The 14,396-nt window shown below is 40.5% G+C and overlaps 1 protein-coding gene across 1 annotated transcript in view; it reads right to left on the bottom strand.

The window, feature by feature from the left end:
- LOC150075015 (glucose dehydrogenase [FAD, quinone]-like) overlaps positions 1-12,530 on the bottom strand; it is a 138,222-nt gene extending 125,692 nt beyond the window's left edge. Inside the window, exon 1 of the mRNA XM_090389041.1 lies at positions 12,354-12,530. Coding sequence (XP_090245167.1) covers positions 12,354-12,480 — 127 coding nt within the window. The 5' untranslated portion in view covers positions 12,481-12,530. The remainder of the gene's footprint in view (positions 1-12,353) is intronic.
- Positions 12,531-14,396: the final 1,866 nt, after the last annotated feature.

The raw sequence follows: 14,396 nt of genomic DNA, 5'->3' as shown, positions 1-14,396 counted from the left end.
AAAAAAAAAAAAATATATATATATATATATATATATATATATATATATATATATACAAAGGGTACTAGGAAAGTTTTGCAATACAGCTTTGTTTATTTAATTTTTTCAAAGTAATTTCCTCTACATTCAATACACCTCTCCATCCTCCGAAACCAATCTTTAAACCAGTTCTGCCAAGTTTCACTAGGGAGTAAAGCACACTCGTTGTCCCAAGCCCGTAGAAGGTCCTCATCACTGGAAAACCGCCTCCCTTTTAGCTTCATTTTCACATGCGGGAACAGTGCAAAGTCGTAGGGAGCAAGGTCTGGACTGTAGGGAGGGTGCTCGAGAAGTTTCAGTCCTGTCGTGGTCAAATATTCGGTGCAGGCTTTGGCGCGTTGAGCTGCAGCATTATCGTGATGGAGGTACCAGGTGTCCATTCTTGACTTTGGCCGCAGGTTCTTCACAGATCCAATGACTTTAGGCAGGCATTGTTCAGTATACCACTTAGCTGTGACTGTCTTCTGCGTGTCCAAAACGACACGTTCCACAATTCCACTTGATTTGAAAAATACAGCTATCATTTTCTTCTTTACAGATCGGGATTTTCTGACAATTACAGGTGTGTCGTCATCATCAAAGACCCAAACTTTGTTTTGAGCCTTGGTCGGCAGATCCTAATAGTACAGCCAAGTCTCGTCACCTGTCATGATGTTGTTCACATACCGAGATTGTCCCTTATCAAACTTTTTTAACATCTCCCGGCACCAAGTCACACGTCGTGTCATCTGCTCTTCAGTCAGTTGATGCGGCACCCAGAGAGAACAAAGTTTCTTCAAGTGCAAATGATCTTGCAGAATCGAACGAATTGCTGGTGCATTTAGGCCCAAAGTATCCTCTATCTGTTGGTAGGTCACTCGCCTGTTTTCGTCAAGCATTTTCCTCACAGCAGTAACATTTTCCTCCGTAACTGACGTTCGTGGCCTTCCCAGCCTCTCAGAATCCTCCAGAGTGAAATTTCCCCTTTGGAATTCTCTATACCACCTGAATATCGTTGTACGATGTGGACAATCATCATCTAGTGCAAGAGTCATTTCTTCTAAGCACTGGCCTATGGTTAAACCACGCACGAAATTATACCGCAAAACTGTCCTTATCTCATTTCGTGACCACGATGCCATCGCAAGCACTTTACACTCTCACTACTAATGAATAACTGAGCCCATCGACTTGGCGCGGTGGCTACTATGCACGTATGAACATGTCTCAACATGCAGCAACAAGCAGCTTCCTGTGATTCATTGTTGCGTCATATTGCAAAACTTTCCTAGTACCCTTTGTATATATATCACAGAATCTGCTATAAATATGCACACTGGGAATTCGAACAGACATTGCAAAAGTCGGCATGCAAAACGACACCTTCAACAGAATTTTTTTTTTTTTTTTTGTTAGTTGTTGGCGCATCGGCTTCTGTGGCCATAATGTACCTACCAAGGTTTTTGCACTACTCTGATCCAAGCCCGAGGCGGGATTCGAACGCGCGACCTTTGGGTTTCCAGGCAGGCACTTTACCCACCCGGATAGCTCGGTCGGCTCAACAGACTTCCAACGTGGAATGATAGTGGATGCCACATGAGCAAGAGTTCTGTATGAGACATCGCAGTCACTCTGGGGATCCCTAGGTCAACGGTCAGTGACGTCATATGCAAATGGAAGAGGAATGGGACAGAATCTGCCAAAAAACGACCTCGTAAACCCCAAAAACTAACAGAACGGGACAAGAGAATTCTGCAATGAACTGTGCGCCAAATCGTAATTTGCCATTGTCTCAAGTCACATAAACCCTCTGTGAGAGTACTGGGACTAATGCCAGCATAGTACAATACGAAGGATACTCCATGATTTGCACGACCATTACAATGGTCGTGCAACTGTTCACGAGCCACTAATCACCTCAATAAATGCTAGACGCCGCATGGTGCAAGGAGCAGGAACCTGGACTGTGGAGCAGTGGAAAACAGTCCTATGGAAATACCAGTCGAGGTTCGCACTCTACAGTCTGATGGCCGTTCCTGGGTATGGCGAATGCTAGGGGAACAGTTCCTTCCTGATTATATCCTCCGAACAATGAAGTTTGGTGGAGGCAGTGTCATGGTATGGGGCTGCTTTTCATGGATTGGCTTGGACCCAATGGTCACTATCGACAAAACCATGAATGCTGTGCAATACCAGAACATCCTGGACAATTATACACTTCCACCATTATGGCAATACTTCAGGGAAGGCCCATACCTGTATCAGCAAGACAACACGCCATGCCATACTGCTCGGGTCGTAACAGAGTGGTTTGAGGATATGGGTGTGGAAATGTTTGGTTGTCCAGCCCAGAGTCCTGGTCTGAACCCTGAGCATCTTTGAGATGTATTGGATTGTCAGGTAGGTGCACGTTGAGATCGCCCAAAGAACAAGGTAAAACTGGTTGCTGCGTTAAAGGCCGAGTGGGAAAACATATCACCTAACATTTATAAAAATACTGGTTGAGAGTATACCGCGAAGATTATTATTATTATCAGCTTATTAACCTTTTAGTATTGTATAACCTTTTAGACTGAAGGTCGTCATAAAAGAAAAAGGTTTCAGTACAAAATATTAAATGACAGAATAAAAGTTTTTTTTTTTTTTGTCTACAGACAGGTGTCCGGATATTAATGGTAGGGCAGTATATATATATATATATATATATAGGGCTGTTGTAAAAATTCATGGCTGAGTATGAAGGGTTCATCTAGAGTCAACACACATTTGCCACCGATGCTGCAATGCGTTGTTCCACCTGCGAAGATAATTTTTCTCTTTGACTTACAAGAATGCATCCATCCATCCATTGCAGCTATGTTATGTTATTTTTTGTTATTTTGGTTTTTAGGAGCATTAGCAACTAAGCCCAAATTGCTCCGGAGATATGCGGTGGTCATTCCACTGACCTTTCCGCATCCTCCGTATTTGGTTGTTACGGGCTCGAACCCCGGTGTGCACGCACTGCTGCTCCTGCCCACGGAGGCGCTTTGCAGCTATGACGTCACTGTATGTGTGTGTGTGTGTGTGTATATATATATATATATATATACACAGGGTGATTCACTACCAGTGCGACAAACTTGCAGGAGGTGTAGGGGGCACAAAGACGAATCGGAATCACATAGCATTGCAGGGTCCGAAATGCCTTCGTCATGCGGTAGAGGACGTTGAACGGGAGGTCGCGTGAACAGCGTTCCCGCTGGAAGTCGGCATTTGTGAACCGGTTCCCGAGGCAGTAGGATGGACGAGTATTCAAACGTTGAACTGGCCGACATGCACCTCTCACGCGCTCTGCCTTGAGATCCCACTCTAACGCAGCCGATTTATTTACTTATTTTATATCTATTTTTTTTTTTTCACGCGCTCTGCTTCGAGTTCCCACTCTAGTGCAGCCAATTTATTTATTTTATTTTTTTTATTTTATTATTTTTATTTCTATTTTTTTATTATATATATATATTTTTTTTTAATTAATTTTTTTTTCACGCGCTCTGCCTTGAGTTCCCACTCTAGTGCAGCCAATTTATTTAAATTGTTTTTTCTTCTTATTATTTCTTTATTATTATTATTTTTTATCATTATTATTTAATATATATATATTTTTTTTTTTTTTTTTTATTAATTAATTTATTATTATACTTTTTTTTCTTTTTTTTTTTCCTAACTGCACCGCGGGTGGTTTTTTTTTTTTTTTGGGCTCTTCTGTCTTTATCTCCTCCCTCTGGAATGGGCCCCCAGAGGAATCTGTTCCACCTTCTGGCAACACTAGGTGGGTCAGAGTCTCTCTTGAGACAGTACGTGTTTTTCTGGGACTGGCCCACCTTCCCGTGGTGTGGAAGAGTACCCAGAATCATCTGTCCAGGCAACTGATGCTTCTGGGTAGCCAAGTGGCCAGAACATAACAGAACACACACATACGTACGTCACACACACATATCTGGCCCATTTGTAGTGATACTGTTCTTCACAGAGACACAAGGCGGAGTTGAACAAACGTTCTAGGTGCCGCCCTTACATATACACATGTCCACCTCTCGTATGGAGCTGCGGACTGTAACGGACTCGCCGCTCTGCGCTTGTACCAGGAACGTTTCCCTCATCATACGATTTTCGCACGTGTGCACAGAAGGTTACGTGAGACCGGTTGTTTCACGAGAGGTACCATGAAATGAGAATGTCCTACGTCTTGCAGAAGGCAATCCGAGTAAGAGTACTCGAGCGATAGGCCAACGATTGGGTATTTCCCAATCCACTGTATGGAGGATACTGTCAACAAACCAAATGAGTTCATACCATCTGCAACGCGTCCAATCATTGGAGTATGCGGATTATCCACTCCGGAGGACTTTTGCTACTTGGTTTCTTGAACAGAAACGGTTCGCAAATGCTGACTTCCAGTGGGATCGCTGTTCACGCGACCTCCCGTTCAACGTCCTCTACCGCATGACGAAGGCATTTCGGACCCTGCAATGCTATGTGATTCCGATTCGTCTTTGTGCCCCCTACACCTCCTGCAAGTTTGTCGCACTGGTAGTGAATCACCCTGTGTGTGTGTGTGTGTGTATATATATAATTATACCTTGTGGTTCTCTGTTGAGATGGGCGTAATGGTCAGTCTGTTGTTTTATTTTATTGTAGTGGTTTACATCTGTTGGTGATATTTCACATAAATTTGGACCTGGTGCCCGTCAGAGGGGGGCGCCGTTAAATTTCGAAATTTAATGAATTATTATTTTATTATCCTTACATTTAGATGTTCTAAATTATCTTAGAGAGTTTCTACTGCAATATTTTTACTCTTGTTACCCCTCTCTTCCCTCCCTGTTGGTTTGATCGTTATGTTTAATTTTGACTATTTTCGCTCTTGTTCTGCCATGTTGCTGGCATTATTTTTAATTCTTATTCTAATTTATTTTTTTGGTTATATATATATATATATATATATATATATATATATATATAACCAAAAAAATATTTCACCAAAGTCGTGTATATATATATATATATATACACGAATTTGGTGAAAATCCGATGGTGATAGATCTGATGAATATAGCTAAATGAATATGGCTGATCTGATGAATAAGATAGACTGTTCTTTCGTTCTTCTGTATGGTACCAACTACTGATCTCAAAGTATCCCCTTGTGATGCAACTAATGGTCTTATCAGAAACGTACATATCAAAACATGAGCGCTTCTCTATTACTTTTTGGGTATTATCAGTATGCAGATTTCAGATTCCTGGTCCAGCACCACGTGCCACGGATTTTAACCAACTAGTGGTGGTATGTATTATATTATAAATATGACGTAAATTATTTGTATGGTATTTTATACAGATGGTGGAGTTTCCAGGAAAGGTAGCAGGGGGCCCGTCAACTTTAATACATAAAAAAAATAAAAAATGTCAGAGTGTGCGGCTTATCGTCATTTGGGATATTGTTCTTGCATTCCCCATATTGTATTGGTCGCACTGTGATCTGCTGTTGAGCCCGTACAACGCGCGGCACCTTTCGCTCACCACGAGCATCCACCTTTCATAATTCTCTACAGTTCTGTTGGCGGAAAGTGGTTTGACCCGTTCGCAACATTCTTTGTTCACCTTAACCACAGTGGCTGTGAGCAACCGACATGGAAGTACTCGACACACAAGCTCCCACAATCATGCCCTTTTGAAACTCCGTGATAGTCTTTATTACGTAGTCTGGTACTCCATCACTTCAACTTGGACGACCACGCAGTAAAAAAAGCCGACCGCTGTTCGGCAAAGTGCATTACGAATGGGGTGGTTACAGTTCAGTGTTCCCTGTATGTGTGCGTGTGTTTGTGTGATATTTTACTTTATTAACAACAATCGACCCCTGACCAGAAACTGGCAAATCCGCTATATACACTGGTGTTCAAAGAAAGTGCATCACCCCTTAAATTGTAATTGTCGTCCGAATAACGTAAATATATGGCAGTATTTCTTACAGATTGCATCACATATTATTGACACACGTGGGTGATGACGTAATATTGTATCAGCTGTTTCTTTCAGCTATATAAGCACGCTCTGCAAGAGTTGCAGTCATTCCTTGACTGTGTCAGGATGGCGAGCTACATGCAGCTGACACCACGAAGAAAGAGTGCTACTGTTGCTTTACGTGAAGGATGTTCTTCCTGTCATATTGCTTATAGAGTGTCTTGTAATCAGTCGACAGCCAGTAGATTTCTTTCCAAATTCAAGAATACTGGTTCTGCTGATAAGAAAAAAAGAAACCGGACGCATACTACGGCAAAACAGGACCGCGTTTGAAGCGCTTAAGCCTTAAAAACCGTAAAGCTTCTTCATCTGAGTTAAAAAGAGAATGGGAAGAACATAGAGGAGTGGTAGCAAGTGCAGTAACAGTCAGAAGACGCATCTTCAAAACTGGACTTGTAGCATGTCGTCATAAGAAGAAGCCCCTCCTCACACAATAAATGAAAAAGGCCTGATTAATTTGGTGTAGGGAGCATGTCAAATATGGACATGTGTTTTTGTAAAGGGCGGCTCCTAGAATGTCGATTCAGCTCCGCCTCATATCTCTGTTCTTCACAGAGATACGAGGCGGAGCTGAACTGACTACCAATGGGCCAGTTGTGTGTGACGTATGTTTGTGTGTATTATGTGTTGTTGTGTCTGGCTACTTGGCTAGTCAGAAGCATCAGTTACCTGGACAGATGATTCTGGGTACTCGTCCACACCACGGGAAGGTGGGCCAGTCCCAATTGTGCTCGTAGTGTCTCAATTCGAGACTCTAACCCGCCTGATGTTCCAAAAGGTGGGCCAGATTCCTACGGAGGGCCCACTCCAAAGGAGGAAATTCAAATGGACCCCCCGAGCAGTGGAAGTCAGTTATTTTCTCGGATGAGAAGAAATTTAACTTGCATGGCTCTGATGGGAGACAAACGATTGCCGTAGACGTAGTGAACAATACCACCCAGACTGTATGGTGTCTACAGTGAAATTCCCTACCAACCAAATGATATGGGGGTGCATTTTGCATCGCGGAGTAGGTCACCGGCAGTGTATAAAAGGTTCCGTAAATGCCAATGGATACCTAGCAATATTGGAAGGCAAATTGCTGCCAACCATTAGAGATCATTTCGACCTGCCAAGTAACTGCATCTTTCAGGATGATTCTGCTCCTTGTGAAAAGTGTAAATAGGCACTTCTGTAGTTACTTTAGCTTCATTTCTGTATTACAGGTTTGACAGTAATGTGTTTACATTTGTTACAGGTGAAAAAAAAATGGTTGGAAGAACCGTCCATTACAACTCTTAGCTGGTCAGGAAACAGCCGGGACCTGAATCGTATAGAGAACTGTTGCCAGAAAGAAACCAAAGACCCTTCATGAAGCCATAATTCGTGTTTGGAACCACGAACTATCAGTTGATTATCTTCAGAAATTGTCAATGCCTCGACGGTGTGCTGGTGTCATCAGGGCCAGAGACGGTTAAACTAAATAGTAGTTTGCACCTGGTGAACGTTTCATTTTGTTTTCCATTTAAAATAATAAATTGAAACAAATTGAAGGCTTCTGATAACATTTCAGCCATAATTGTCGTGTTTACAAAACTATTGTATAAAGGTCGCAAATGCTCATTTTGAAATATTTTGAGAGCACCTCTCAAATATTACTTAGCTTTGCCTTAACTATTAATAAATATCTTTTGTTTATATTTCTATTTGTGACACTAGTCATTAATGTAACATACCATCGCGAAAAAGGGTTAGAAATATGAAATTCCTAGGTAATGCACTTTCTTTGAACATCAGTGTATATACATACATATTATATACAATGATATACATAATCAGAGTGAAGGTTGTAGATGACTTTCATCAACCGGTGAAATACCACCACTTTGCTTATTGGAGGCCTGAAGTGGTGAAACCCATGTTTAGTCTCTAGAGCAAAGTTTCCGGCATCCCCCCATACTTCTCCTTCAACTCATGCACGGTACTAAGTACTATAGGTTTTGATACCTTTCGTGTTTGGGGTTTTCATAAAAAAAAAAAAATCTCATAAGCGTTTATAAACATGTAACACGTCCACACAGCAAATCAAATCACGCAACTAATCACAATTAAAAATTGTGGTACAAGGAACTACAAGACAGCAGTCTTTCTGTCCTAGGAAGGACGAAAACCACCCCCAGGGGAGGTAGTAGTGCTATACCAGGGGGTGCTAGCTAATCCCGTACTCACAGCTGCCCAAACTGGGGTACCAGCTAAAAAAAAGACATGGCAGGTGATATCAGTTTTCAGAGATATCGATAGACATTGCAGGTGTTGGGTTGGTTCCTTGTTGAGATGATGATAGACTCGAGAAGAGTTGCTTTCATTTGGTGAAAACAGCAGACGCGAATTGTTGTAGAGGTGAAAACGATTGAGAATTTTCAGTCAGTGCCACTTCATTTCCTTCAGAAAAGTTGCTGACAGCAGTTTGTAGTGTAGATCTGTCGTCGTGGTACAGGTTGCAGGGATACAGAATGTGCATCCAGGTTTTCTCAGCACCACACAAGCAGAGATTGGTGTCAGACAAGCCAAATTGAAATAGTTGCAGTTGATAGAGCCGTGCCCAGTAAGTATATCTGATGTTGTTAAGCTGGGAGAAAACCATTGGCGAATGCTCTTGTTGAGAGGGAAGGTAACTGCAGGAACAAAAGGGCGGGCGACTTGACCAGTAATACTGTAATCCCATTGTGATTGCCACACATTGATAAGTTCATTCCAAATTCTCCGTTTCTCGTCTTTTATGTTAGCAGTTAGGTTGCATAAGATGCCGAGAATCTCGCCAGGAACTCCGGGCTTTAGACGGTAGCATAGTCCTTTGAAGATGACATGCAGGTCTAGTGGTAAGACTCCAGCAAGGACATGCAGAGCAGCAGAGGATACTGTCCTGCAGGCTCGGAGCATGGCAAGCAGCATAATCCGTTGAATGGAGATGAGCTTGGAACGGAGTTTAACATTAATGGAATTTACCATCTATGGAACCAGACTCCAGAAGCATACACCGATGAGCCAAAACATTATGACCACTTATCTAATATGATGTTGGTCCTCCACGCGGAGCCAAAACAGCTCGTACCTGGCGAGACATGGACGCTACAAGATTTCTAAACGTGTCTTGGGGTATCTGGTACTAACACATAACCAGCAGATCCTTTAACTCCTATAAGGTCCGTGGTTGAGACGCTGCAGATCGGAGTTGCTGTTCCAACACAAACTACAGATGCTCGATGGGATTGATGTCTGGGGAATTTGGAGGACAAGGCAATACCTGGAAGTCTTCCTCATGTTCCGCGAACCAGTCTCGAACAATCCAGGCGGTGTGGCATGCCACATTATCCTGCTGAAAGAAGGCACCGCCAGAGGGGAAGACTTACCATGAAAGGGTGCACCTGGTCAGCAATAATGTGTAACTAGGTGGTAAATTTCAGTGTCCCTAGGGCATCCCAGCAGAACGTCGCCACCAGCAGCTTGTTTTCGTCCCACGGTGCATCCAGGCGCCATCACTTCCCCAGGTAAAACGCATACGTACCCGGCCGTCCATATGGTGCAACAGGAGTTTTCATTAAAAAAAAAAAAATACTGCAAATAAGTGCTTGGAGTTTTCATTAAAAAAAAAAATACAGTAAATAAATAAATAAAAGTTTTATAATTTAGGCAACGCTGCTCTGTTCACGACTGACCATCACGTTTAGTTCGTATACAGATTCGAAAGTGCGATCTATGCAACGATATACACATACGTTGCTGACCACAAAACAATCCCATTTTACAACCTATTTGGAAGAAAATAACTTGAAAAGGTTAAGTCTGTAACCAAGGGCAAAAAACTTTGCATTCATTCTATGTTTTAAATTAGGGTGAGAAAAATCGAGAATGAGGAGACACTTCGGTGTATTCTTACGAGTACTTATTATTACTATATTTTATAATTGCTTCATTAAAAATATTGCGACCCACAAATTGAGAAAAATCTGGCCCATATTATCAATGGGACTCTTTTCACATAGATATTCGTGAGAAATAAATACAAATATTACCAAATATTTTATTTATTTATCACGTAATGAAAACTGTTTTCATTCAAGCTTAAGAGCCGACACAGATGATTTGCATTTCATTTTTGGGCAGACAATGACAGAAATAAATCTGGGATTATAACCGTATTCTCTCCATCTGAGATCGATTAAAGGAGAAAGCAGCTTTGTAATGATTCAAATTGCGACGTAATTTTAATGAATTGTATATAAGAAGGAGGCCTCCGTAGCCGTGTGGTCAGGAGCGGGAGTGCAGTAGCACACGCTCCTGGGTTCAAGGAGCGTGTAGACCGGGATTCAAGCCCCTGACTGCTAAATACGGTTGATCTGCCAACCCGCACTGGACCAGCGTGGCAGCGATTTTTTTTTTTTTTTTTTATATACTGTATTATATAAGAAGTTGGTATACTGATTTCGTTAAAAAAAAAAACCTTTCTCAGCGAAACGCAGAATCAATTTCATAATAAATTTTTTATTATGAACGAGAAGAACGAGATTTTAAGTGTAACTGTACATAATTATAAGTATAAACTTTCGGCTGAAATACAGATTATAGGTACACCTTGTCACCGGCATGGCCAAATTCGGGACGGATTCGAGCAAAAGAAGTGTGGGTTTTTTAAAAGACTCATTTTTGGCTAATGAAAAAAAAAGTTATGTTAGTTTAAGCCAGTAATTTTGGGCGGATTCAAGCAAAAGAAGCCACTTTCTCCGGAGTGTACCCATAATCTGGAGTATAACCAAACTTTCATATATCCGACCGAAATATGTGTTTAATTAAATGCTGTTTTGTTCAATGCACGTCTCTTTAGTTTTATTTTGTTGCAGTTCCGAAAGTGATCAGAACAATACGCATCGCTATCCATTATAAATATGAACCGTAAGTATGAAAGATCAGGAGCCGAATCTACTCCTAGATAAAGTTTACCTTATAGGCAAAATTTCGGCCTGTGACATCTCCGATATACGGTCTGTTGCATGAATTACGTTATCTTAAAAAAAAAAAATAAAAAAAATAATAATAGAAAGTGCCTGTTAGTAGAAGTTACGAGATCATTATTTGATTCCCCCCCCCCCCTTCGGATTTCCTCTGTAGGAACCGTAAGTGGATATTTTGGTATGGTTTAATTTCAAATTTAAGGAGGTGCTTCGGTCTGTGGTTTAATGCTAATAGAGAACCCCAAGGGGTTTAAGAGCTTTAAGATTTTTAATTTTTTTAAGTGAATAATTAGTATAGTTCACGCCCCCTCTCTATTTTTCCATTTTTAGCCTAATGGAGCGGAAAAAATGAAAGTTGTTCGACCTAATAACCTAATAACATCCGTATACTCGTCTTGCCCCGAGCTATCTAAATTAAATGATAAAAAGCCGAAATTGGGTTAAAATTAAAAAAAAAAACCCTCTTGGACACAAGTGTCGACCCCTCCTTGTAACTTCGGTTGTGTTTTATTTTTGGTTAATTTTAGATATTCTCCTTGTACGTAGTAGAAAAAAACCCGCTCAACAAGTACTATTTTAGCAAATATACTGTATTATTTGTAATAATGAATAACTTTCATTAAATAATTCTCGTAAATTGTAAACTATGACCACATGTGACCCAGAAAAACTTTTCGGCATTCATTCTGGTATTTAACTACAGTGGCGTGTAAGAGCTCGGAAAACTTGTTTCAGTGTCGATAGATCTAAGGGGAAGTAGCTACCAATTACGGTAATAAGATGAGGCAAATCTTTGTATACACACATTATTTTAAATTCAATTAATTTTAAACAGCTATCATTCATTAAAGCTTGCTTGGCTTATGCTGGTACCGGGTAGCAAGATAACTACATTTCGACTAACTCAGTTACAGATTATTTAACATTTTTATCCAAACATTACTAACGTCCTCCTCTGGAAATGGATTACTCTCATTTATTGCTTGGAAGAGAGAAACCAAATTCTCGGATGATAATGGCTCTCTTTTTACGTAATCCTGTCGTGTTTCGTATGCTTATGCTAACATTTTGATAAATTTATTCGATTCATATCTTTACTTAACATTAATGCCACAAATAGCGGTCAACTTCTTAATTGAAAGAATGCTCAGAATATTTGTTACAGCAATGTGTCACTTAACGCAACGTTCGAGAGAATTTATGGTTAATTAAAATTCACATGGGAAACAAATCTTACTGCTAATTAACAACACGCGAGGAAGTTAATAAAAACTGTACCTATAATATAATCGTATTCCTTATCCCATGTATCTGTGACTGACGGAACTGTAATGGTCGTTGTCCTGATGTAGAACAGCATGAGAAGTGGGGATAACGCGGGCAACCATGTAGCAATATCGAGCATGACACACTTTCTTCCCTTCACAACTTTCTCCGGTAGTCACAAGGCCAACTTCAATGCAAACACCGCTAACACTAATGCTGAAAAACGATAGTAACTGCCATCTACATGCGCGCGTTGTCTACGATAAAATATTCGCGCTTCAAGCTATCCACGTGACGCGCGCCACAGTTTCGTTTCTCAGTGACGTCAGATTTTTGCCACAGGAAATGAAGTGTTTGAAATCAAAGCCCTAACGATGCCAGCGCTACTCGAAGATTTTTATTACCGTATTTCCGATGAAAATCTTTTACCTGTCATTGATGTCAACGGAATCATTAATTTCAAATTATCAGCTAAAGCTGATAAAGGTAACAGCAGACAGCATTCTTTAAGTTAATTTCACTAAAAATTTGCATTTTTAAAATTTTAAAATAATAGAACTTCGTACGTTATTCATAAAATAAAATAAATTTATGTTTATTTTACAGATCCAGAAGAGTTTACAAATTCATCATGACGGTATATTGAATTAAGGGCATGCGGATTTTCTGCGTCACACTAACGGCGGGCCCTACACTTTTCTGAGGCAGTATACTGGCTAGAACCTGTAAGCTGCCTCAGAAAATGCACATGCTGATCTCTGGAATATAGCCGGTCCTATATATTTACAGTACTTGTAACCAGGACTCGGACCGGAGCGCACCAGAACGACATTCCTATTCGTTACGCTCATCGGCAGCATCTTGTGCATACCTTGATTATTAAAGTAAAATATTTTATTAAAGAGCAAGTAAAATTTTCCATTTCGATCCATACTTGTAACATGGCATGTCATATACGTTCTTTTGCTATATTAGGCTTAAACCGAATTTTGTGTTAGGAAGAAATAAGCCCCGCCACCTTACATACATTTTAAGCTTGGTGTAGCAAAAGGACACATTTTGCGTAATATTAATGTATTCTTGGCTCTTTTGGAATTATCGCTTTTTCAATTACTTTCGTGTGTACAATTTCCAATTACTTTTGTACATTTTGCGAGAAATTCATCCTGTTTTGCGGGATGGAACTTCGATTTGCCTGTAACGTTTTCTCTAACGCAAAACAGGAAACCGACTATGATGCAATTTAAAAAAAAGATATATCGATGAGGTATCCTTAAAAACTCTTCGGTAGGAAACATTTCTTCACAACGAAGTAAAACTAGCAAAATTGAAATTATGATTGATGTCTTTAGAAAGAAAACTTGCAAGCCACTTCCAAATCTTTGCACTGGACTGATAAAACATAATTGATTTTCAAAAAACAGATAACCCAGTTTCCTATTTGGATCACAATCATTAAGTCCTTGACGCAATTTTGGAATGTAAACTAGATGGATTCTACTAAAATCGATGCAGTGCCAGTAAGATTTAAATCAAATATCATACACATTTAGTCTGAGGTTTAAGTGATCTTGGTTGTTTTTTTTTGTTCATTTCATAGATATTTTTAGGCATATCAGCGACTTAGATTATATTGCGTCGTATATATCATGTCTGTAAATTGAGTGTGTGCTGTGTTCGATTTGCCTCTTTGATGGACGAAAAACCCGAGTTTCCGAGAGTTAAAACCATGTTACCCTGAGACCAACTAACTCACCCACTTTCTGAAAAAGTTCCTCGCTTCACTGACCGCATTCTAACTCAGGCTTTTCCACCCTGTGTGGGAAGACAGTGATGATAACCATTGTGCTACCGCGAGGTTCTACGATCCCGTAGAACCTTAGCCACTAGTTCTGTTGTGGTCTATGGGGATCAAACGGGATATAAAAAGCCCACTGGTAGTGGGGGCTAGACCCGTAAAACCCTATACTGGCCTGTTACAAGATGGAGACTTTAAGTTGATAGCAGGTTGATTAAAGTTGAGAGAATGTGGCCCAGCGAGATTTTAGTACGGAC

The sequence above is a fragment of the Mastigoproctus giganteus genome, chromosome 14, assembly GCF_048544385.1.
Source record: "Mastigoproctus giganteus isolate SK-2022 chromosome 14, ASM4854438v1, whole genome shotgun sequence".
Lineage (NCBI taxonomy): Eukaryota > Metazoa > Arthropoda > Arachnida > Uropygi > Thelyphonidae > Mastigoproctus > Mastigoproctus giganteus.
The sequence above is the reverse complement of the archived record's forward strand: the minus strand, read 5'-3'. Positions and strand labels throughout refer to the sequence as shown.